The sequence below is a fragment of the Pipra filicauda genome, unplaced genomic scaffold, assembly GCF_003945595.2.
Source record: "Pipra filicauda isolate LSUMZ 115617 unplaced genomic scaffold, ASM394559v2 scaffold71_size5581439_pilon, whole genome shotgun sequence".
In the NCBI taxonomy this organism is placed as follows: domain Eukaryota; kingdom Metazoa; phylum Chordata; class Aves; order Passeriformes; family Pipridae; genus Pipra; species Pipra filicauda.
Window position 1 is genome coordinate 2,200,753 of NW_024104887.1, and position 23,028 is coordinate 2,223,780.

At 46.0% G+C, this 23,028-nt stretch overlaps 1 protein-coding gene across 2 annotated transcripts in view; it reads right to left on the bottom strand.

Moving 5' to 3' along the window:
- Window positions 1–2,632: 2,632 nt before the first annotated feature.
- Window positions 2,633–23,028, bottom strand: part of SPNS3 (sphingolipid transporter 3 (putative)) — a 33,341-nt gene continuing 12,945 nt past the window's right edge. Inside the window, exons 9-13 of one of the 2 annotated variants that reach the window (XR_003543232.2) lie at window positions 19,139–19,204; window positions 12,997–13,095; window positions 4,169–4,379; window positions 3,881–4,036; window positions 2,633–2,871 (exon numbers count right to left, since the gene is read on the bottom strand). Coding sequence is in view for 1 of the 2 variants with exons in the window: in XM_039389341.1 (XP_039245275.1) it covers window positions 10,227–10,394; window positions 12,997–13,095; window positions 19,139–19,204 (333 nt within the window). In the remaining variant the exon portion in view is untranslated. Of the gene's footprint in view, window positions 2,872–3,880; window positions 4,037–4,168; window positions 4,380–9,649; window positions 9,723–10,225; window positions 10,395–12,996; window positions 13,096–19,138; window positions 19,205–23,028 lie in introns of those variants that run through there. The other variant, XM_039389341.1, reaches the window with a different exon arrangement.

Genomic DNA, 23,028 nt, shown 5'->3' on the forward strand with positions numbered 1-23,028 from the left:
GACAAATGGCAAACAGGCTGTGCCCATTCTGGGGATATCAATTGTCCTCTGCCCTGTGCTGCTCACCAGGGGTTACTTTTACACCACACAGAGACCAGAACAGAGCACCAGCAGTGTCCAACTCCCAGCCCCCTCCATCTAAAGGGAAGCTCCTCCAAGCCCCCTGCAAGCAGGGACAAACCTCCAGGGCAGTGGGGACAGACACCAGGAACACTCCTGGGGCTGTGGAGGTTAAACAGGAACCAGGGCACTCTTACAGCCACCCAAGGTCACCCCCACACAAAAGGCAGTTGTACCCTTTACCTGCAGGGTTTGTACCCCAGATGGAGCACTTGCAGGCCAACACCTTCCAAAGCACAGGCAACAAACACAAACTCACCAGCATCACCACAGGGTCCCTTCAGTGCCTTCTCCCAGCTGGAGAGATGCATGTCCTGACAGAGGCTTTCTTCTTCTTCCCTCCCAGGACTGTTCCTCGTGCCATAACACTTCCTACCCCTTCTATCTCCCACAGCTGGCTGAGAGCTTGAAGCTCTTTGACTTTCTACTTCTCCATGGGTCCAGAATTCTGTCTTAATGCTTTTGTATATATAAAAGCAGCCTTCAGCATCCCAACACTGTTGCTGGAGACTCCAGTTAGTGAAACACTAACTGAGTTAGTGTTAGTAGAGTTACCAGAAACAGTTCCTGAGTGGATTCCTAATGAAGCAACAACTGTATTAGAGTATTTGTCCTCTACAATAAACCCCTTCTGCTAAGGCAGACATAAAACAACAAGGAAGCTAAACCACTGTGAGCTCTTATAAGACTCAGAGAGCTGCCTGCACCTGGGACAAGACCAAAGTGAGGTTGCAGTGGTCTAATTTAAAATGAGAGAACACCTGGTTGCTGTTAAAGGAGTCATCAGCACCATTAGTCACCTGTGGCATTCAGAGCACTTGCAAACACCAATAAGGCTGTCTGAGCACCTGGGCCTTTATAAACCACTCCAAAGTTACTGTTGGACAAGATGGTGGGGTTGATAGCATTTTAAAATTGGAGTAATGCAAGTGCAACATAAAGCGATGGATGCACGAAATGCAGGCAAAGACATCACCCAAGGTGCAGTTTATAACTATGTCAAATATGTGATATATGTATTAAAAAGCTGCACTTCTGGTTTCAGCAGTTTCCCTGCAGAGAGATCAGTGCTGAATGCCCATTCCTGCTACATCCCTAAGCCAAGGAGACTGGGATGCTGCAATGGTTGGGGTGTTAAAACACGAGTTTTAAAACATCCCCCTCTGGTTTCTAATGTAACATTATGTTCATGGAACTTTCTGGAGGTGAAATCAAATTAAATGACATGTTTAACTGCCCTGTCTGGCAGCACTTTCAGAAGCTGTTTTAAGGAGAATGTCCTGTGCTAAATGCTCAGTAATAAACACAGTGCCACCCCTGAGTCCCTCAGGGGAGCCTCCCAGTGACACAGAGAACCCAGAGTTCCCACTCCAGCAGTTCTAAACCAGGGTTTTGCCACACAGGTGAGGAATTCTGACCCTGGAGAGAGTCAGACAGACAGACAGACTCACACAGCCACGTTAAAGTACCACCCCTTGGCTTGCTGGGAGTGTGCAGCTCTTTCACACCTTGCAGCAGGTCAGTGGCTGTAACAGCAGGAGGATTTATTTGCCCTTTGCCTCTGTCAATCCAGGCCTTTCCACCTCAGAGCAGAGCCAGACTCTTCATTTTTTAAAGCAGGGTGTTGAGTGACCCTGGGCCTGGGCAGTCTCCCTGCAGAGATGATGGTTCTTTATTCCTGCCAGGCTGAGACACACTCCAGCACCTATGGAAATCAGTCTTCATATGGAAATCAGTCTTCATTCCTGTTCCATCTTCCCATGAAGTAATTCCCTTTCTCCTTCAGGTCACTATATGTATTTTTAAAATTAATCAACACATGTCCTTTACAGTGTGTTTTATCCTGTAGTTCAGAAAATGGGCTTGTTGCCACTGAAGCTCTACAAAAATACTTCTAAGGCTGATTTTCACCAGATGAGATTTTCAGAAGCAGGAGCTGTGCCTGACCCTTCCCTGTGTCCCTGCTGCTGTCACAGAGGGACAGATGGCCCATCTGAGCACCACCAAGAACTCAAGTAAGAGTTTGATTCCCTCCAGCTCCGTTTGGAAGCAACAGTCAAGACTCAATTCCCTCCTCCACCAGCTCCCAATTAATGTGACCAGTTTTTCCAGCACATCTATCCTGTAGGAATGCTGCCCAAAAGTGTACCAATCTCAGCTGAAGAGACAGAATATCCTGGAAGGCTCAGCATGTCTTTAGGTAGCTCCTGGGGATTGTGCAGTGGGTTTTCCAGTGGTTAAATGCATGTTCTCCTCATGTGTTAGGGTCATTTAAAAGGAGAACTTGCACCTTGTCTGACCAGACCGTGATGATATAAAACAAGTCAGTGTTAGTCTCAAACTGTACATCGTTGCTGTGTATCAGCAGATTCTGCAGATATTAACAGAAAATCCTGCTTTCAGTGAAATGTTGGCAGCATCTTGTCAGGGGAGATGCAGGAGTGATTTTATCAGATAGAGAAAAACAAGTATCTTTCCTCCATCAGAGACCACCCAGGGTTAGTTCGGGAAAAAATGCAAGAAACTGTACAGGGTTTAAAGCTACTGCCTGATTTTAGAATAAAACCCTTCCCCTAAGGATCTTTGAAGTACCTGTTGTTCATCTCAGGGATTTTTTTCTTGTTGCCCACCTCTGGAAATGTTTGTTTGCAGTTCCCTCAGTGCTGCTGGTACGCAGGGAGGTGTTCTGTGGGTGCAGCAGGTACAGATGTGTCTCACAGCTGTGCCTCTGGTTCAGGTCCCTCCTTAGCCCTGTATTTTGGGTGTGTATATGTGAAACATCAGTCTGCAATGTTTTACATACCCATAAAACTATAATGCAGCCAGTAACAGGCACTTATTAATCAATGTCCTTCTTTTATAAACACACTTAAATTGTCTCCAAACTTACTACCCCATGTCAGGCTTGTTAGAGCCAAACACAGCCCGTGGCTATCACAAGGTGTGAAGTAAAGCAATGTTTGGGCAGCAATTTTAACACTCCTCACTGTTACCTGTAGGCACCAAAGTGCTTTGATCTAAGGAAGAGGCAGTGCAGGATTCCAGGTGGAGTTTAGCAGAGATTTATTTCATGAAAAGCTTCATTAGCCTGAATTGTTTTACATCCCATTAGTTTCAGACACTCTGGTTTAGCATATGTTCACTTTCTCCCACTTTTCCAGTCCTTCCTCCTCTGTCAGATGCTTCCTGAGCTGTTTGCTGTACACCAGCACAAGCTCCCATCCCCACCATTGGACACAGCTCCAATAAAATGTGCTGGTTCAGGGAATACTTCACTGGCACTAAAGCCTTCCAAGGGGAGGCTGAAAGCAGATTCCTCTTGCCTACCAAAAATTCATTTTTCTAAGGGTTAAATGCACATGCCATGCTGGAGAGAGAGCCCTTCCACATCCCTCATGACACAGGACCGAGTCAGCAGGAATTGGTGAAACCTCCTCATCTCCAGTCACAGAGATCCCACACTCCAGAGACAGAAGCCATCAACCCTTTGTCCTGGCATTGCTGTGTGGAAGCCAAGAGCTGCCCACCTCACTAGAGCACACCTTCTACTCAGAGATTTGCCAATCCCTTTTCTCCTTTCTGTGGATCTCTGAACTGCCTCTAATTCAAACACCTCTCCTTTGTTTTTCCCATCTTCAGCTTTCTTCTTGTGAGAGTCCCAACTCCCTGTGCCATTTCCCACTCCCAGGTTATGGCAGGGAGCCTGTCACATTCCTGCCAGTCCAACATGTAGAGGGGGAGACCTCCTGAGAACACTGACCTGTTTTGTGCTGGTTTAGGCTGCAGGAACTGAATATCTGAAAGCTTTCCTTTGGTGTCTGTGAAGGTCTCATCTCGCAGGTGGCCCTGTCTGGGGGCCTCTCACTGACCACATCCCTGCTCTGGTGGCTGTGACCTCAAAGCCTTTCAGAACAACCTTGACAAGATGAAAAAAGACAAACTGAAGAAATCTGGAGGAAAGTCAGCACTGACATGCCATGAAAACCAAGACACTGATCCACCTTGGTAAATACTATACTACTCAGTTGGGGGGTTTTTGGCTACTTACAAGTGAACTGAGTGTTACACTCTTCCCTCCTTCCCATTTCATTCTCTTTTAAACAGACAGGATCTCATAAGATGAGAGAAAACTGCAATACTGGTACCAAAGTGCCCTTGTTGGTCTCTTCAGAAGCTGAGAACTGCTGGCACCAGCCCAGGACAAGCGACAAAGAACAGGAGGAGTTTGGAGAGCAGCTAGACTTGCAAAGCCCAGAGCACTGTAAAAGAAACCAAACACAAACCAGGATGATGATTGGCAGGGATGGGATGACTCTGCTGCTGGAAATGAAAGTGCTATGAATAATCAGGCACCTCTGACCCAGGAAAACATTGCCTTCATTTGCAGCACAAAAGTGATTGCAGATGGTATTGGGGAGGGGAATCAAGCTATTCACTGTGCTTTCCCCTCACCAGAAAAATTAATTTCCTCTGTGCTGTTGAGCAATGAAAAAACACCTGATTGGATCTGCTGAGACACAGCAGACGTGGAATGAGGAGTGGAAGAGCCCACAGGGTGATGCTAAAGGTAATCCTATTAAAGCAGTGGGCTAGAGGGGCAAATGCACATATAAACTCCTATTTTAACACAGATTAAAACAAATCCCTTCCAGGAACCAATATATTTGGACATTTCTTTAAAATCCTGATGTCACCATTGCTGAGTGGGATGTTGAATGTCATTCCTCATTCCCCACTGCTCCTCCTGTTCATTCCCATGTCCCTGCACTCCCAGCTCCCTGTTGGAGTCAGTCCCTGGAGTGCCCAGCCCTGTCCAGCCTCCTGTGCTGGGAGGCCTCTCCCTGGCAGGGACAGCGACAGCTTCCCTTGGGCTCTCAGCATTCCCGGCTGCTGGAACACATTCCCTGTAGCCACGAGGGCCGAAAGGAGGAGCAGCAAAGCCACATTCCAGAGCCCGCTGAGGGACCTGTGCTGGCTGTGCTGTCACACCGTGTCCTGTCCTCGGCTGGCACCGGGAGAGGCAGCTCCCAGTGGAAAGGAGCCTGGAGACACAGAATAACATTATCCCTTGTTATCCCTTGTCACAGCCCTCGGCTGGTGGAGAACAGGACGGAGCAAAGGCTGCCTGGGCAGCAAATACAAACAGCTCAGAGTGCCCCTGACAACCTGCACTGCCCCCAGCGTGTCTGACACACACAGCACCCGCTGGAGGTGGGTGTCACTGCCCCTCGGACAGATCCTGCCTCAGGACAAGTGAGTCTTAACTCTGGCCTTCCAGGGCCTTTGGAAATAAAGTCCAAAGGCAAGGAGGAGGGAGAGGACGAGGAGGAGGAATTTGGGTCCTTTTCTTGCACCTCTGCAGCCTCATTGGAGGGCAGATGTTTCTCACATTTTGTGTGATCCACATTTTATTTTGCTACTCGATGAATCCACATTTATCTCTAAACGGGTTAAAGAAACTTCTTTTCACTGGTTTTACTGTGGAAATATTCTCAGCAAGAACTCAGGTGTCCTTTTTCACTCCATGTCCTCCCTCACAGCCCTGCCTGCTCCCACCTTTGCCACCCCCCTCCCAGTGACATCTCCTCTGTGCAAGGTGTCCATGTACACAAAACCCAAGGTCAGGCACTGAAAATGCAACCTGCAAAGACAAAAAGCTGTGCAGAACAGTTGCACTGCCTCCCACACTGAAGCTTAAGCTCTGCTCACAGGCCTGCATTTCTTAAAGCGATGTTTTCGTGGAGCAGGATAGAAATATTCCCGAAAAAAAAATCCCTACAACCAAGATTTCCAGATTAGGTGCCCAAGATTAGGCTCCTAAACCCATAATTAAATCTTTAAGTAAATGGCCTAATTTCCTTGAGTGTTGAACACACAGCTGCTCAGCCTGCCTTTGTCAGGAACAGAGGGATGCAAGGCTCTTGGGAAAAAAGGAATGAAGGAAGGGAGAAGTCAGGCCACTTGAGGTGGAATTAAATAGGTGGCTTGGAGTCAGTACTTTCAAAAATGATTCCCATCCTTTTACATCAGTTTCAAGCCTCCTGCCCAACACATTCAGTACTGAAAAGCAAATCACACCTGTGTACATGAATGCAGGAATTTACCTTTCGATTCCAGTTAAAAGCATTTCACAGTCATACAGAAAAATATTAACTGTAGGAATATTAACACCAGAGGGTATGAGCAGATAAAGTCAGACCTTAGTGCCACAGTGTGAGCTGAGTCCTGGACAGGTCAGGCTTTTCATGGCACAGAATCCTGGTTTTAGGGACACAGGGTGTGTTTCCCAAGCCCTGTTCCAGCCCCCTTGGCTGGGATGGAGTCACAGTCCAAACCTGGGCACTTTGAACAGGGCATTTCCAAAGGACTTTCCTGCAATGGGATTTGACAACCCTTACAATACTGTCCTGAATTCCAGCCATCTGATTATCCCAGGGTATGTGGGTAATTTACATACTAATAACAAAACTGTTCTGAAACATTAAATTACACAAAGTGAGATTCCCACAACTTAGATCACCTTCACCAGCATCAGGCTCAAGAGTCTCCTCATATCAACCTTGGCTTCCCTTATAAACAAAAAGCCTTCTAAGAACCTTTCCAAGGCTTTATTGGATTACAATGAGGATAATTATAGAACTGAGATGAACCCAGTGGCTCTCCTGTAATGGAACACAGCCAGTTCCAGCTACTTGAATGGCAGCAGGACTTGGCAGGGCCCCACAGATGTTCTTCCATGGGGTTTGTGCCTATTCCAAGGGATGAGGGAAGTGCTCCCCGGTCCCAGGTACCCTCATGGGCAGGGTGGGAGAACCCAGTGCTCAAAGGAGGCCTGAGGAGTGAACAGTGTTTGCAAACCAGCAGAAGGATCTCTGAAGAAAACGTTTGCCCTGAAAGTTTTGGGATAGGGGAGGACTTTGGGGTTTCTTAGTTTGCAAAAGACCATTTGGCTGCACAAGTAACGAGGGCAAAGAGGAGCAAAACAAGAGGTGTTCTTAGGAGAGGGCACCCACCCAGGAACTGTAAATGTGTCACCTGGGAGCTCTGCCACCTTCAGCCCTGGCACAGGGAGATCCTGAGGAGCTGGGAAATCCCATCCCAGAGCAGTGCACGGGACTGCTGGTTTGGGAAGGAGAGAAAAGGTGACATGGAACGTCTTTGACAATTAAAACTGTGCTGAGAGCAATGTCACAGCACATCAGTGGTGGGAGGAACCCCATGGCACAGCACTGTTGTGTCTTAGGTGTGTCCTGCACCCATTTTGGAAGAAGCTCCAAATAATCACAACTCTGAAGGCCATTTTTATGCAAAGCAGAGCTCTAAAACTTGTTTAAAAAATATCCACATAAACAGCACTGAAGGTCATCTGTCTCTGCTTTGGGAATGAGGGAAGAAGGGGAGGAAAAGATCAAAATGGCTACCTGAATGGAATTATAAAATCCCACCATTTGGAGCTGTTCCAAAGTGCTTCTTTCCCACTGTTTTGGTGGGAAAGAGCAAAGAAGAAATGTTAAAGGCAGGAGGAGAATATACAAACAGTTACAGAAAATACACATTATCATTCAGTTGCTGCAAGGGACACAGATTCCAGGCAGCAGGAATGCTGCAGAACAAACCATCTCCATAACCAGCAGCTTCCAGCAGCAGCTCTTTCCAATGTAGACAAAGCAGCAAATTTAATAACTTTTTTAATCCCTCTGTTTTTCTCTTACTTGTACTTAGTTGGAAACGTAGAAAACAACAGGTATTTCAGCTGATGCCTTAAGTTCCTTCACTGTCCATGTGCCAGGACTCTGTGGCTTTCCCTAATCCAAGTTTTTTGGTGGCATGAAAGGAGTGTAATGTCTGAAATAGCTGCAGTTCACCACAGCCTCCTCCAGCACTAAGTTCACCCCTCAGTGCAGAATTTGGTGCCACCCGCTAAGAAGCAAATTCAAGACATGAAGAAAACATTATGAAATTCTCCTCCTTTTACAAATCCTAGTGAGGTTGCATCGTTAAGACAGAGGGCCAGAACCCGAGTGGGTGTTAGTCCTGCTAAAATTCAGCAAAAAAATAACAAAAAATTGCCAAATGCCCTTAAATTACAAAGAAAAGAGAGAGGCATTTGAAAAGATGGAATCAAACTAGTCAGAGTGATCCTGCTCATTTCTAGGCTTTCAGGGAGGAGAGGAGAGTAGGAGTAGGAAGGAGTTTGTCCCGGACTCCGTGTACCATTTCCAGAACAGCATTTGGCATCTCTTGCTCATATGTCAAATCCGTGCCTGCACAGTGGGCAGATACAGCTCCTGGTTAATTTTTTATTAGAAGAATTTAATGCTGACTTAACAAAAGTGATAAATAGCTCATCTGTTTCCAGGGCAAATCCTGAGCATAGCAATAGGGAAGCACTGTGGAGCTGCTGCAATCCTGCCATGCCTGAAGCTCTTAGACCTCTGCAAGCTGTTGCATTCACATCCAAGAGCAAAAATCCCTTGTGGGACAAATTTCCAAAAGGTCAGTGGTGTAATGACCATGGCTGGCTTTCACAACCAGAAAAAGTTGCTCAGTCTTTCAGAACACCAACTTTTATTTTAGAGACAATTATCACACTCTTACTGGGTTTCACAAAAAGCTTCTCTGTTATTTCCCACAATGGTCACCCTTCACTACCTGGGTCTAAGTCAGATTTCAGAATAGATTTTTTAAAAATGAGGTAGACAGAAGGAGAAACAAAAACCTGCAGTTGCTGAATTATGGGATATATAGTGGCATTCACAGCCATTACAGGAATGTTGTGCTTTATGATCCGTATGATTTACTGGGAGAATCAGGCAAGATTCATAACACTTTGCAATTCACTTGCCAATATCTTCCTCAGGCTTTGGCTTTAAGGTGCTGCTGGAAACTACAGTGTGACAAACAATGAAAGTTGGCCCCACTGATCATGTATTTGGCATGATATTGAGACAGCAGATACCACATCTCAAATCCTCTGCACTTGAGAGACAGGAGCTCAAATAGACAGTTCTGTTTAAGTGGTTTTTCAGCTTCTGTTCTCTCCTGAGAGGAGATACTTACCCAAGGCCTGAGGATATGCTGAAGAGCCTCAAAGGATTAGGAAGAGATCATTAACACATTACATATAAAATGATCACGACCCCCTCCTCTTGAACCTGACACTGACTTTGTACTGTCTATATTTTGCAAATTCTACAGACAAATCTCATCCTGCTGAGAACTCATAGGCCTCCCTCCCTAATCTCCAGGAGACATTGTGCCTCCAAAGCTCCTGCCTTGTTGGGGTCAGCAGTGGTGCCAGTGACAGCTCCATAAAACACCTCCTGGAGCTCCCCAGCCCCACGGAGTCCTCGGGCCTGGCTGCAGATGGGGGAGGGTTGCCATATGCCAATGCAGTAGCGATTTTTGACTCACAGTCAAAAGCATCCAAAAAAAGTCAGTGTGCAGGATTTTCTGCCATATGGAGGAATTGTGATTTGGCCTTTTCTCCAGCTGTATCTCATTAAGCAAAAAGGAAAGAAGAAGGGGAGGATGGTCTTTTCTTCTGTGCAAATCTCGCCCCAGAGTTCATCTTCCTCTGAGAGACAGTTCTTTGCTGGTACCTGGAAAACCAAGTCAGAGCAGAAGGAGGCTGTAAGAACCCAGGGGACCGAGGATGTGTTCTGTCCAATTCAACAGGTTTACTTCAGGTCTTTTACACTTTGAACATGAACTTCCCTGGGAAGAGGGAAAAGTGCTACAGAGAGCCAGGACTAGTTCTACAGGGCTGAGAAAGACCAGAGCAGAAGAAGAACCTCCTGCTCCCTGCAGTCTGCACTGGTGCACTACAGTAAAGGATGTTATTTCCTCCAGGCACTGCAGCATTTTGCAGATGTCACTACCAGCATTTCCCTGGCCCTTGTGAGCTCTGGGGTCTGTTTTGCTTGATATGGGAGGTTTATTCAGTCTGAGACTTTGCTGGGATTTTGCCTTTATCTTTTTTATCAAAAGTAACGTGGCATTACCACAACACAGATACTGGTGGTTCAGATCCCATACCATGGCTGGTGTCCACACGGGAAAGCCACCAGCTATGAGTCTAGAAGTTATATAGACATACAGACACCTCAGGGCCTTTCTGCTTCTCTCCGATCTCCCTCGATGTACAGAGATGTCAGGAGGAAAAAGGCTCCTCCAAAGGCCCCCACGAAGGCACAGATGGCAAAGCTGCTCTGGATGCTCCGGAAGCTGCTCTGGAAGGACGGAGCACCCCGGGCCTGCAGGGCGTTGGAGATCTGGGGAGGGAACAAGGCTGCATTAATCGGGATAACACCCCTTCCTCCCGTGGTTTAACAGCCTGGTCACAGTGTGGCCCTGGGAAGGATCAGACAGGCACACCAGGATGAGAGGCTGCTGCCTGGGTTTGCCAAGCACACCTGTACTGCCCTGCTCTCCAGCTTCCACTGCTCGAGGAATCTCATGTTCTTCATCCCTTCAGTGCCCCCACTCACAGGAGTGGGAAATACATTTTACCATTTCCTAGCCCATCTCCAGACAGCCAGCACAGCACAGGCATTTGGGAATGACCTTTAGCATTTCTTGGTGCTGTTCAATAACTTTATACCTCCCTGACTGGACAGAAACAGGGGGTTAACAGCAATACAGGCACAAGCAGCAACACTCATTAGAAAGGGAAGAGCTGGAGATTAATTACAGATAAGAGTGGGGGCTGCTTTTGAGCCAAAAGGCATTTGAGGAGCCATGGAGTGACACAGTGAGGAACTGGGAGAAGAAGATACCAGGCAGCTGCTTTTTGCACTGGTGGGAGGATGAAGTTGTAAAGGTTATGAATGATACACATGAATTTTATTTTTGCAGACAGAAAGAAAAGCTGATTTCAAGAAACTCAATAAGATTCAACACTCAAGGAACTTGAGATCTCTTCTTAGCATAAACAAAAAGATAAATGTTAAAAGCAGTCATTTTTATTTCCACATTTGTTCTCAATAGTTAGAATGCACCGTGTGATTTGAAATGCACAAATATGAGGCTCTTCAACCTTTGCTGGGTTTTATATGATTATTTATGACACTTTAGGCAGATAAGAGCAAGATAAACTCTAAATGGGCACCTAGAGACTACAGCAAGCATCATGGCCACAATACAAACCTAATGCATTTAATGTTAAGATGCTTAGTGAAAAATTTCTGGAGCGTAGAGGGAAGAAAAACAGACTCTGAAAAAGACTATTCCCTGATTATTCAGCCAGATTTTAAGCTAAAGGGTTGGCTGAAGCAGGTTATAAAACAACAGCAGAATGTGAAAGCAGATTCAGTGTTTAACCAGCAGCAGTCCCGGGCAGTGTTGGTGTTTGGGCTCACAGAAGCATTCCAGAAGAAATGAGGTGCTCGTTGCACACCATCCCACCTGGACACAGAGCACTTTTATTCCTGGGTTTGTTTCTCTGTTCTGTATGAAGTTGCAAGGTTACCTGAGGTTAATCTCATCTGGATAAGCTTTATTTGCCTTTCACACTCCTGGGTGAGCTGTTGTTTAAGGTGCCTGTCTGCAGGTCCTGCACAGGGTGACACAGCACCGCCAGCACGAGGCCGCAGAGGACACGTGGGGGGATAGAGGCACAAACAGCTTCACCTTTCAGGCAGGAAGCTTAAACAATTGGTCAAAGGAGAAGGCACAAGAGGTATTTCAGCTTTTGGGGTTCCTCCCGTTGCTGCATCCCATGTCAGCCATTGTCCCTGACACAGGGGTGTTGGGTGTTCTGTTCCCACACACAAACAGCTGGATTAGTGGGAGGGCAGGGCTTTCCTAAGACACAGGAATGAGCAAAGTGGTCTCTTCATTTGCCAAAAAAAGAGGCTGAGCAGGAGGAGTCCCTCAGTGAGAGAGGGTGTCTTCTCTGCCAGACAGATTACACAGCTGAAACTCTGGGTTTCACCCAATTGAGGACAAGGGGAAGCTCGTGTGTGGCTGGAGCAGCAGCTGTGCCTGTAGGAACAGCTCACTGGGGCATTGCTGGCCCTGTCTAACCCTGCCACTGTTAACAGGGGACAAAGCGCCAACAGAGAGTCCTGAGGTGAACTTTAAATAAACTCTCATACAAAGAAAACTTTAAAGAAACAACAAGGACTCACTCTCTCTCCCATGTCCAGTAGAGCAGAAAAATCAAAGTGGGTGATTGGTGTGTGCAGAGCTGCTGTGTCCTAAATCACAAAGAATGAGGGAAGGAAATGACACTGACAGGTACAATCCACTGGAACTGAAACTAATGAACTGCACAGAGAAAACAGGACTTGGCTGCTTTGTCCAGAAGCACCTCAGATCAGGTAAATGTAGGCAGGGCAGAGAAATCAGGTCTCAAGGAATATGAAAGTCAAGGTTAAGGTGCTTTGAGACCAGAGCTTTAAAGGCCAAGTAGTATCTAATGGCAAAATTGCATCACTTTTGTTCTGATTTCCAAGAGACCAATAACTCTGAGATTTTGAGTCTTGGCTTTTAAATGCATTTGATTAATTTCCATGAAACTCCTCACAAGAGCAGAAAGTGCTTAAATCCAAGTACAATACCCATGACATTGTGTTTTGCAAAAACGTGTACCTTGAAAAATATGTGAGTTTTCACATTTCAAATCAAAATAGATTTCTACACACTGCACGGATAGGATTATATTCTATATAGGATTATATTCTACCCACCTGCAGTGTCACAGGATCAGGGGTTTCATGCAGGTAAAAAATAATGTCTGTGTTCTAGAACCAGTATGAGCAATATAAGTAATTTGTAGTTTTGGACCAGGTAGTGCCTACAGTTCTGTGAGTGTGTTTCAGTTTGTGGCAGTTTTCCCCTAAGGAAGGCTCCAGAAGCAGGGAGTTCACTTACAGCCCCGATGAGGTACGGGCTGCCTGCATCCCCCAGCAGGTGGCTCAGCAGGATCTGCAGGGCGATGGCCGTGGACTGGCGCCTCGGGGTCACCACGTACTGCAACAAAACAGCACCAGAGAGAGCCTCAGCAGTGGCAGCTGCTTCTGGGACGTCCCAGAGACATTGAGGCATTAACTTTTCTATTTTATATTACAAGTTTGGAGACACAGAAGTTCTTCTGGGCAAAAGAGTACATTGCATGTTTTGTTGAGGGAAAAAAACATTCGGGGAAGGAAGACACGGGAGGGAACAACAACAAAGTAACTAAACCAGGACTCCCCTTACTACACAGATTCATTTGGCCATGCAACTATCAGAAGCCTCCAGCCAAGTATTCCTTGCAGTCATAATGATTTGCTAATAAGGATATTGAGTACTGACAGCTCGTGGGAGAAGTCTCTTGTGACCTGTGTCAGCAGGCCTGGTCTGGAGTGCTGGGGGGACTCTGGGGGACCTGGAGCCCGAAGGAGCTGCTGTGGCTGTACAGGGTGTCAGCTGGGACCTCACAGACCACAGGTCTCACCCAACCTGTGAGACCAGAAGGTGGCTGGTGGTGCTGTGATGGCACTGCCTGTAACTGGGTATCACCTGAGATCACTGGGTATCAACACCTCCAAATGATTTTGCTTGTGAGTGCACACAGTTTAAATAGCAAGTTGGAGACTTGTGCACATCCAGGACACAGCAAAGCATCACAGAGATTAGAACCATTTTGTCAAATAAAATATAGTAATTTGGGGGTAATAAGGGCTTTGTGCCTGTGCTACTGAAGATCAACTGTGCCTGAAGAAGTACAGCATGATTCCATATAATTTGTGTCTCTTTCAATAATGCATTTACACAAAATGCATTCACAGTCAGAATGAGACAGAAGCAATTTCAAACCTTCATACCTTTGTTTCCCAACCACTTGCTCATAGCAGAGAAAAAATGCTTAATATTCTCCCAGTCCTCCATCCCACAACTTGTTTTTGTTTTGAACGTGATCTAAACATCTCTAAGTGTGTCTCAAACACAAATTAACAGGGTGATTGGTGTTTTATCAGGAGACAAACTCAAGGTATATAACCTATATACTGGCCCTGTAGCTGCCTTCAAGGAAACATTAACATGATGGGTAAATTGGGTTTAAAATTAAGAAAAGATCCTGCTCTCACATTTAATTTAGAGTTTCGGTCCCGCTTATTCCATATTGCAGCCAGTTTCAGTAAAGAACCAGGAACACTGGCAGTGCCCCTCTTAGCCAAAAATGGCCTCAACCTTGGTTACATAAATCACTCCTAACCAGCCCCTCTGCACCCAGTAGGAGAGCTCTGTACAGTGCAGCTGGATTGGAAGGCACAACCTCCTTCCTTCCTTTGGGCACATGCAGCTCCCTTGTATCCATCCCTGTTCCCAGTCCCTCCAAAGTAGACATTTCTAACCATGGATGGAACATTTATTTTTCATTGGGAATATTTAGATAGAGTGCTTCAACGATAATAAATATTAAACCAGGGATGTGTTGGACATCTCTTCAGAGTTACAGAAAACCTCTCTGATGCCATGTTGCCATGACACTGCACCCAGTCCTGGGCCAGCAAGAGCAGAGTCATGTGAGATTGGCTGCTCTGAAACCCCTGTCACCCATGGGATGAAGGAACAGTCCCCCAGCTCCTCCTCACTGAGGCCATGGCACACTCTGGCCTAACTGAGGGTGTGCAGTCTCCTCATGCTTTGTTTTCTCTTGGAACACTCCTGGAGTACCAGATGAGCATCTGCATTTTGGGAACAGGCTCTTGTGCAGAGAGAGATAAAGGAACTACAGTAGAAAACTCTGAGCTTGGGAAGCTCAGACAGACCTGGCTCTGACAGACTGTACAGCACTGGAGACTTTTAGGTCTTGGTTCTCCAAGGATATCATGTCATCTGTCCTACACTCAGATTTCTTTTACAGGCTGTGTTTGAGAAATGAAAATCAGACATTGTTATGCACTTACTGTATCGTGGGCATTGCAAGCACGAGAGAAGCTAAATGGGCTCTGTCTCTCCCAGTGCCCTGCACCACCTCCTTACCACATTTCTTTAATATCCCATATCTCTAACTACAACAGACAGGTGGAATAAAGCTGTAACAAGAAAAATAGAAGGAAGGGATGTTTCCTATAGTTTAGAGGGTCATACAAACTCTGCCTGTGCTGTCACTCACGTTCTGCTGCGCAATGGAAACCAAGAGCTCCAGGCACTGTGGGATTCACTGGGAAAAGAAGAAACAAAAGATGCCCCCACAGAGGGACTCTGAAGTAGCCACAGCCTCCTACCCAGCCACAGGGACTGCCCAGGGCCCCACCCCCTGGCAGTGATGCTGGTGACATCCTGCAGCCCCCCTCTCCCAGGAGATCCCAGCCCAGAGGCCTGGACAGGGAAGCCCCAGACAGGTACAGTTTGCAAAGCCTGTGGTGCTGTGTCTGGGGGTTCCAGAGACCCTCCTGCACACGCTGTCACAGAGCTGTCAGCTGAAAGAGCAGATGGAACACAGGCTGGGGAACACTCCTGCACCTCCCAGGGCACTTCCAAAGGCAGGAATGTGTTGGTTGCCTTCCAAAGGCCCACACAGGCTTCCAGCTCCAGCATCTCCTGTGCTATTAGCTGCCACAACCCTAAAAGACAGTGTCCTGTCACCTCACAGAGGACAAACATGTTTCATAAGGGACATTCCAGGTAGAGCCTCCCAGTAAAGCAGCAGGGCAGCTCCAGCCCCTCTCCACGTGCACATTAGCACTGGAGTTGTACAGCTGAGATTTCTGTGTTTACACTGAGCAGGAGGACAGAGGTGGCTCCATGCACTGCATCCTGATGCACAGCCACAAAGCAAGAAAGTCCTTATCATTCAGCCAGCATCTCCCTTTGTCTTCACCTCCACAGGTCGCAGGATAAATGAATTTCTAGCTACATAGTCTGGCTAGTAGTGCCATGTGGGAAGAAAGAAAAGTCATTTTCGTGGCAAAATAAGAACATGCATTAGCAAATCCAGCTACATTGTCAGAACTCCTACCAGTTCATGTGGGAAACAAGGCAAAAAGAGGAATTACTGCTGTTATCCGTGGCACCCTTCAGTCACTGCAACAGCAGAAATACACCAAACCTGTGGGGTTCCAGCAGGACAAAACCCAACTCCTGGATAAAATTGCCACTAAATGAGCAGATACCCACAAATTCAGCTCAATTCCATCATTTCTCTGATAAAATGATTAATATTTAGAATTCAAGAGATCCAACCCAAAGCACATTCCTGGTAATCCACTGAATGTCTGCTCCCAGGGGGACACACCACCACAGAGCTCAGCCAAACTTGTCACCTCCCCACTTGTTGCCAATCGATGCAACGTTGCTGGTACCTAAACCCAAAATATTCTAAAGTAAATGCAGTGAGGGGTGTTGGTCACCTGGGAGACAAGAATCTCCTTCTCTTCTGGATTTAAATGGATCCAGGATATGCAGTGGCACTCCCCACAGACTTCCTGCAGGCTGGGATGTGATGCAGCATTCCCTGAGCAAACTGAGACTGGAATGATGGAACTGAACCAAAGCCCAGCTCCTTCCAGGATTTGCAGTTTGGGTTCAGGAAGGAATTGAAGGAATGAGCTGACAGTAACCATCTGCCTCACTTTCCTCATCATACATCACCAGTACCTCACTCAGTGTCACCTGCCTCTTTAACAGTGACAGAGGACAGAATTAAAATGCAGATGGAGGAGTTCAGAGAAAAGTAAATTGAGAAACTTAAAAAAATCCCTCAGTGGTGCCTCAACTGATGTAAAAAGAATGGTAATTGTAATAATACTTGGTTCTGATACAAAACCCCAGTGATTTCAAAATAAACTGAAACAGAAGCTAATAAAAGTTGTCAGTTTGGAGCAGTGATAGTTTTTCTGCACCTGTTCTCTGCTGCAAGGCTCCAGCTCTTTTCTCATAGGATAATTGTTTCTGACCATTCTGTGAGAGTCAAAGAAGAAGCAAAACCCTTTTGCTGCTGGCTGAGACTTTAAGCAGGCAGCCATTTCCCTAATGCTGACTGCATTAGTTATTCTTTAATGAAAATTCCAGAGTGCAGAAAACTGACACGGAGGGAGCAGCACCAGGAAAGAGAACATAATGCACAGTCAGTGTTGGCAGGGCTTTGCTAGAGACCCATGAAAGGTAAGGAGTTCCTTTCCTTCATCTCAATCAGAATGTAAAGAAAGGCTCTTCAACTATATAATATGTGGATAAACAGGCTCATGTCAAGGCAAGGTCACAGCAGTGGAAGGAGAGTTCTGTGGTGCTTCACAGCTGGGCCCTTTGGTCACTGCACAGGGCTCAGCATTTGGCGATTCTGTCACATCCTTTCACACAGAACACTGTAATAGAGATATTTTTATCTCTGCTCAGCTGTTTAGTTAGGTGGAAGAGATACTAAGCAAATTGTATCTGAGCAACTCAGACCATGGTGCCATCACTCCTTGGTGGAATCTTTGGGTTCCTCACAAGCTCATAGGCACCTGTGCTCCAGGGGAGGCACAGCCTGCAAGGTTCCTTTGCTGTCCTAAACTCTTGGGAACTGCTGCTGTGTTGTGCTACACATGAATGCATTCACTGTGGTTCTTAAATGAAAGATTTATTATGACAGCAGGGTTTGCAGCAGCAACCTGCAAATAGGTTTGAGCTCCCTCAGAATGAAACACTTTGACATCAAACGGGGAACACGGGACTCTTGCTTGGGAAGAAACAGTCAGAGATGTCTGTTCTGCTGTGCCCTTGGCTTGGTGCTTTCTCTCACTTGTCCTGGTGGCTTCACACCATTTCCCCACTTTCAGTACCTGCTGCAGCAGCCTTTTGCCTGTACCACACTTCAATCCCACATCAATCCCTGTCTCTCAGGGAGCTTCCTGCTTGGAACGTTTGGGTTACAGTCACACCCACCAGCACAGGGGTCCCAAAGTGGCGAGGATGGGTCTCTTGTGTGACCCAGCACTCCACCCTTTGTAGAAAAGGATTGTGTCAATTGAAATGCCCATAGGGAGCAAAAGAAGAACTGTCAATCATTTAATTAAGTCTGGCTCTGGTACTTAAATCAGTTTTCTGCAGTCTCATTACTAGAAGTGAACAAGGTAGATCATTTCCTTGCCTATTTGACTAATTGACAGTATTCAACTTGTTCATACTATGCATTTAATTAAAAAGTCATATAAACTACTCGATAAGACTGTGATAATCTCTCTAATTCAGTGTTAATAACAACATCTGTCCCAGGTTTTACACAGACACTGATCAGTTACTGTGGAGCTACAGCATAAATGAAAGATTGCCAAATTTTTCCTTTGAGTAAAAACTCAAGTGTGTTAAAAAATTACTAACTAAAAACCTTTGAAATGATAAAAAACCCAAGCTGCTCATTGAAACCTAGACTAACAGTGCCACAGGATGTGTGCTTCCTAAAGAAATTCTGATGGCAGAATCCAAATGAAATCATGCACTGCCCTTCCTTGGGCTTGTGGTGTCAGCCCTGGGATCCCCGAGATCCTCGTGACCATCACTGCTGGCCTGGCCCTTTGGCACCATAGCACCACTCAGGAATTGGACTTGCTGGAATTCATCTGCACTGTATTCTGGATTAAAACAACTTGTTCATAGTTCACAGACTGTTGACTTTCCCTCATTTGGATCATGTTTTTAAACCTTTGGAGCACAAATAGAAAACCTGATTATAGACACAAAATGACCTGTTTCTGGTGCAGACCATTTTCTGGCAGACACCCAACAACACAGAGCTGTACAGAAACCCAAACTGCTCTGGGAACAGGCAGCACTAGAGAGTTCCATGTGCAGGAGCTCCATCCAAGCCAGGACATCTCCTTTCTAGGCTCACAATAACTTGGATGACTGCACCACCACACCTCTATTGCCAGTGGCATCATTGCCCAGCAGTGATTCCATCCCCAGTGTGAGCAGGGTACCAATAAGGGGATTGTTGATAGGAGTTCATTCATTTCTTCCCAGAAAGCCACCAAGATGCAGCCTTAGGAACAACATTATGTCGAGAAAAAACTTGAAATAAGGAAGTAGATGCCTGAGCACTTACCAGCAGTATGTCTGTCACAACAGCCCAGTTCACAGATAAAAACAGTTCTCCAAATGCAATAAAAATCTGCAGGAGAGAAGAAAGCAGTGACTGTCCACAGTGCATGGTCCTTCTTTGGTGTAAGGATGAAGGCAGGCTCACTGACTGTGCCTGTGGGAGAGCTGTCCTACACACCCATTTATTTATAAATTGAACATCTCTGTCTGTGCTTACAAACACTAATTGCATCTTAAAAGTGGGGAAAGGAACCAGAGAAGGTGTGTGGGGTTTGTGTCACAAATCCTCAGCAGAAGAGTCAAAATAGGAAACACACCCCCCTCTCCTGATGAACTGCTGAACCCAGGAAGAGGAAAGCAAGACCCTGGGAAGAGAAACTTTCAGCACAGGTTTGAAAAATTATCAAAGATGTCCCTTTGCAAATGAAGCACCTCTGTGCTAATACAAGTAATCTTAAAGGCTCTTTCAGAGAGAGAACTTCCAAAATGGAATGGACTCCAAGGAACAGGCAGCCTCGAAGCCTTGGTGCCCTGTGGGAATTCCCTAATCCATCACAGATGGAGACCCAGCCATCAGGAAAAGGGGTAGGGCCCCCAACAGTTCTTACAGTTGTGGTCTCAGAGAATATTAACCCTCTCAGCCAGCCCTGGACACAGATTGGAGCAGCCTGCCCAGGCTAAGTGAGGCTTTAGGAGAGCAGTAAAGCTACACTGTCAAGGTGGAGCAGTGCTAGAAGGCAGAGTCTATTTAGGACACAGGCCACAAAGTCAGATGGCACCTGGGAAATAAAATCCATGGTTACAACAGGCCTCCTGCTCAGTAAGGCCTTGGTCAAGATGTTTTAGCTGGTCTAGGAAAGGCACAGTGGCAAATGCCCAGATGTTTTTGGAGGGGTGGCTGATGTTCTCCTAAGGAGAACCAGACCTGTTGCACATCTTCCTGCCTCCTCTGTGGTTCTGGTCTGTTCTGCTCATGTGTTTTCTTCTTCAAACCAGTTTGGACAAAAAGTTCCTTGAAGAACTGAGATACTTAATATAGACCATTATCCAGATATCTTTCTCTTCACAACACTTTATACAGGTTTCCTAATTTGCAGCTGAATCCATTCCCTCACACATAGTTGCTTTTCCTTAAGTTGTAACAAATATCAGTCATTTCACATACTCCTTGAATATGTGTTAGTCTTGGATTTATGCATCCTACTGTCCAAGTCTGCCCACTGACACAACCTTGGCAGGCTTTGCCCTCACAAGAGATAGAGTGCAACTGTTGTTCTCCAGTTCAGGACTGTTGCAATATCACTGCTCCAGCCTTAGCTGGAAAGCAAGTGAAACATCTACATGTGGTTGTTAACATGGGGAGCAAAATCACACAGCTCAGCTTTTTACCAAGACACTTGGCAATAAGGACTGGCTGTGAAATCTTGCACTCCCCAGAAAATATTAGCCCTTCATGCCTTTATTTCAAGGTAAAATTCTCTGAAGTAGATCTGTTGGAAGATCCAAATTCATCAAGCAATAGTGGTATGAACTTACCTAACTTCTGTCAGTGGTGCCATGGGTAGCAAGAGATAGTGCAGGTTAAAGGGAAATAGGAAGGAGATAAAGAGCAAAGAGATTTATTTAGATCCTGGCTGATACTTTAAATATAACAAGATGCAAATCCAACAGTTAGAGCAGAAGGTTCTGAAGGCTTCCAAACTGTTCCTAGATATCACCAATGGAATAGATGACTCCCTGCCTTCATACATCAAATGAGAGACTGATCTATCTCCCTTATAGGAATCTTGTGATGTTTAGCACTTCTAAAGTGCAATTTCCAGTTTTTCTTTCTCTTCATGCTTTTTCCAAGTTATTTAGTCTGTACAAGCCCTCAGAACAAGAGCATGTCATGGCCAGTGCAAGAAAAGTAGAATTCATCTTTAGGAAATGAGTTATGCTGTCAACCTGGAGATCAAAGGACTGGAAATAAATGAAAAACTAACCTTGATAAGAAAATGTGATATTCAGTGGCTAAGTCCTCATACTCCACAGAGTAATAAATTCAAACAGAATTGTCTTAATGTTAGAGACAGAACTCTGTTAGATTTTCTTGTCTTTCCTGAGGTCTTGTGTGGATTGCAGATGTAGGGTCACCTCCTCACCTCCTGGGGTTCAGCCATGACTTTCCCAAGCACCTGCACTGCAGTGAGCACAGGGCTTTCAGCTGCTTTTGGAGACAGAGCAGATGGAGACAGAGCCTCTCTGAAGTCAAGAGCTGGGGATCCAGAGGGAGGAGAGCAATCTCACAGCATTTCAGCCCATCTACCCCAACAGAAACCCTGGAACTCAGCCTTGCCATAGTCCCACATTAACTTGAGAATTCTTGTGCTTTGAAACATTTCTGCCAGTTTTGGCCACAGCCTTGTTCCCCTTCATGATCCCCCCCAGTGCCCTACAGACACCTCTGTCATTGCTTGTATCCTTTCTTGCTGCAGGGGCTCCCACATGGTGAAGCAGAGACAGGTTGTGCCTGTGCCTGAGAGACAGGGTCTGGAAAACCATTTCCTGCTCCTGTCCTGCACAAATGGAAGATCTGGTTCAGTGGGGCCTTCAGATTAGAAGCAGCAGCTGCCAGGGCACTGCAGTTCTGCCAGCAGTGAGCCTGCTGCCACCCTCGTTAGGAAGGCACAGAGAGGCAGGGCTGGGCCAGAGGAGGGGATGCTCAGGCAGTGCAACAAGTACCAGGGGAATCAGGTGCTGACACAACCTACAATTTATTCCCCCTGCCCAGTGCTGGAAGACCTGCATAGAGCACATCAAACAAAAGACAAAATGGCAAAGCCTGTTATTAAAAAACTACCTGGTCTGCCCTTTGGAAGAAACTTAAAGAACACAGTTATCCATAGCCCAGTTTGGAATTTCCTCCTGGATAACACCCTGCTGGAAGACACAGTGCTGTTTGTGAGGAGAGAAACATTTAAACTTTCATCAGGCCTTATAGAGCTCCTTTATCAGGAACTGTAGGGACAGGACAAGGGGGAATGGCTTCACACTGACATAGAGTAGGTTTAGATGGGATATTGGGAAGGAATTCTTCCCTGTGAGGGTGGTGAGGCCCTGGCACAGGTTGCCCAGAGAAGCTGTGGCTGCCCCATCCCTGGAAGTGTCCAAGGCCAGGTTGGAGAGAGCTTGGAGCAACCTGGGCTAGTGGAAGGTGTCCCTGCCCATGGCAGGGGGGTAGAGTGAGATGATCTTTAAGGTCCCTCCCAACCCAAAGCATTCTGGGATTCTTCAATTCTAATAAAAGGTATATTTTGGTAATTCAAACCCAGTATGTTGGTTCACTCATCGAACACAGACTGGCAAATGAAACTGTTGTCCTCCAGATTTAATGACAAAAAAAGAGAACAAACTAAGGGTGGGGCTATGTGGGAACCTGAGAGACAGAAAAAGAAAAGGGCTAATACTTTGGCACTCAGATCTCCACTCCTGAATCCAAAAATAATCTTCAGTTTCACATTTTGCTTTGTGTACACACACTCAGACATGCAAATCCACTTGTTTTTCTTTTGGTGTAAAGGTGTTTTTCCACAGGAATACCCATTCCTGAGGAGTCAAAAGGAAAACCTCTTTGAACAAGTGTTATTCTTAGAAGCAAAAAACCTGCAAAAGCACCCTTTTGCAGAGAACTGTTGATTACTGTAATTAACTTTACTTGGATCCTCTTATTTATGTTAATCATGGTGATTTTGGCTGTGGAGTCACAGGAAAAAACCTTGGAGTCTTTCCCTAGCTGTTACCAGATTATAGTTGAAATAAGGTTTACATTCAGTTCCCTCTCACAGGGAGTTTTTGGAACTATTCATCATTCCTGGTAGGTTTCTGTTTTTCCCTTTGCTAAGAACAGAATTT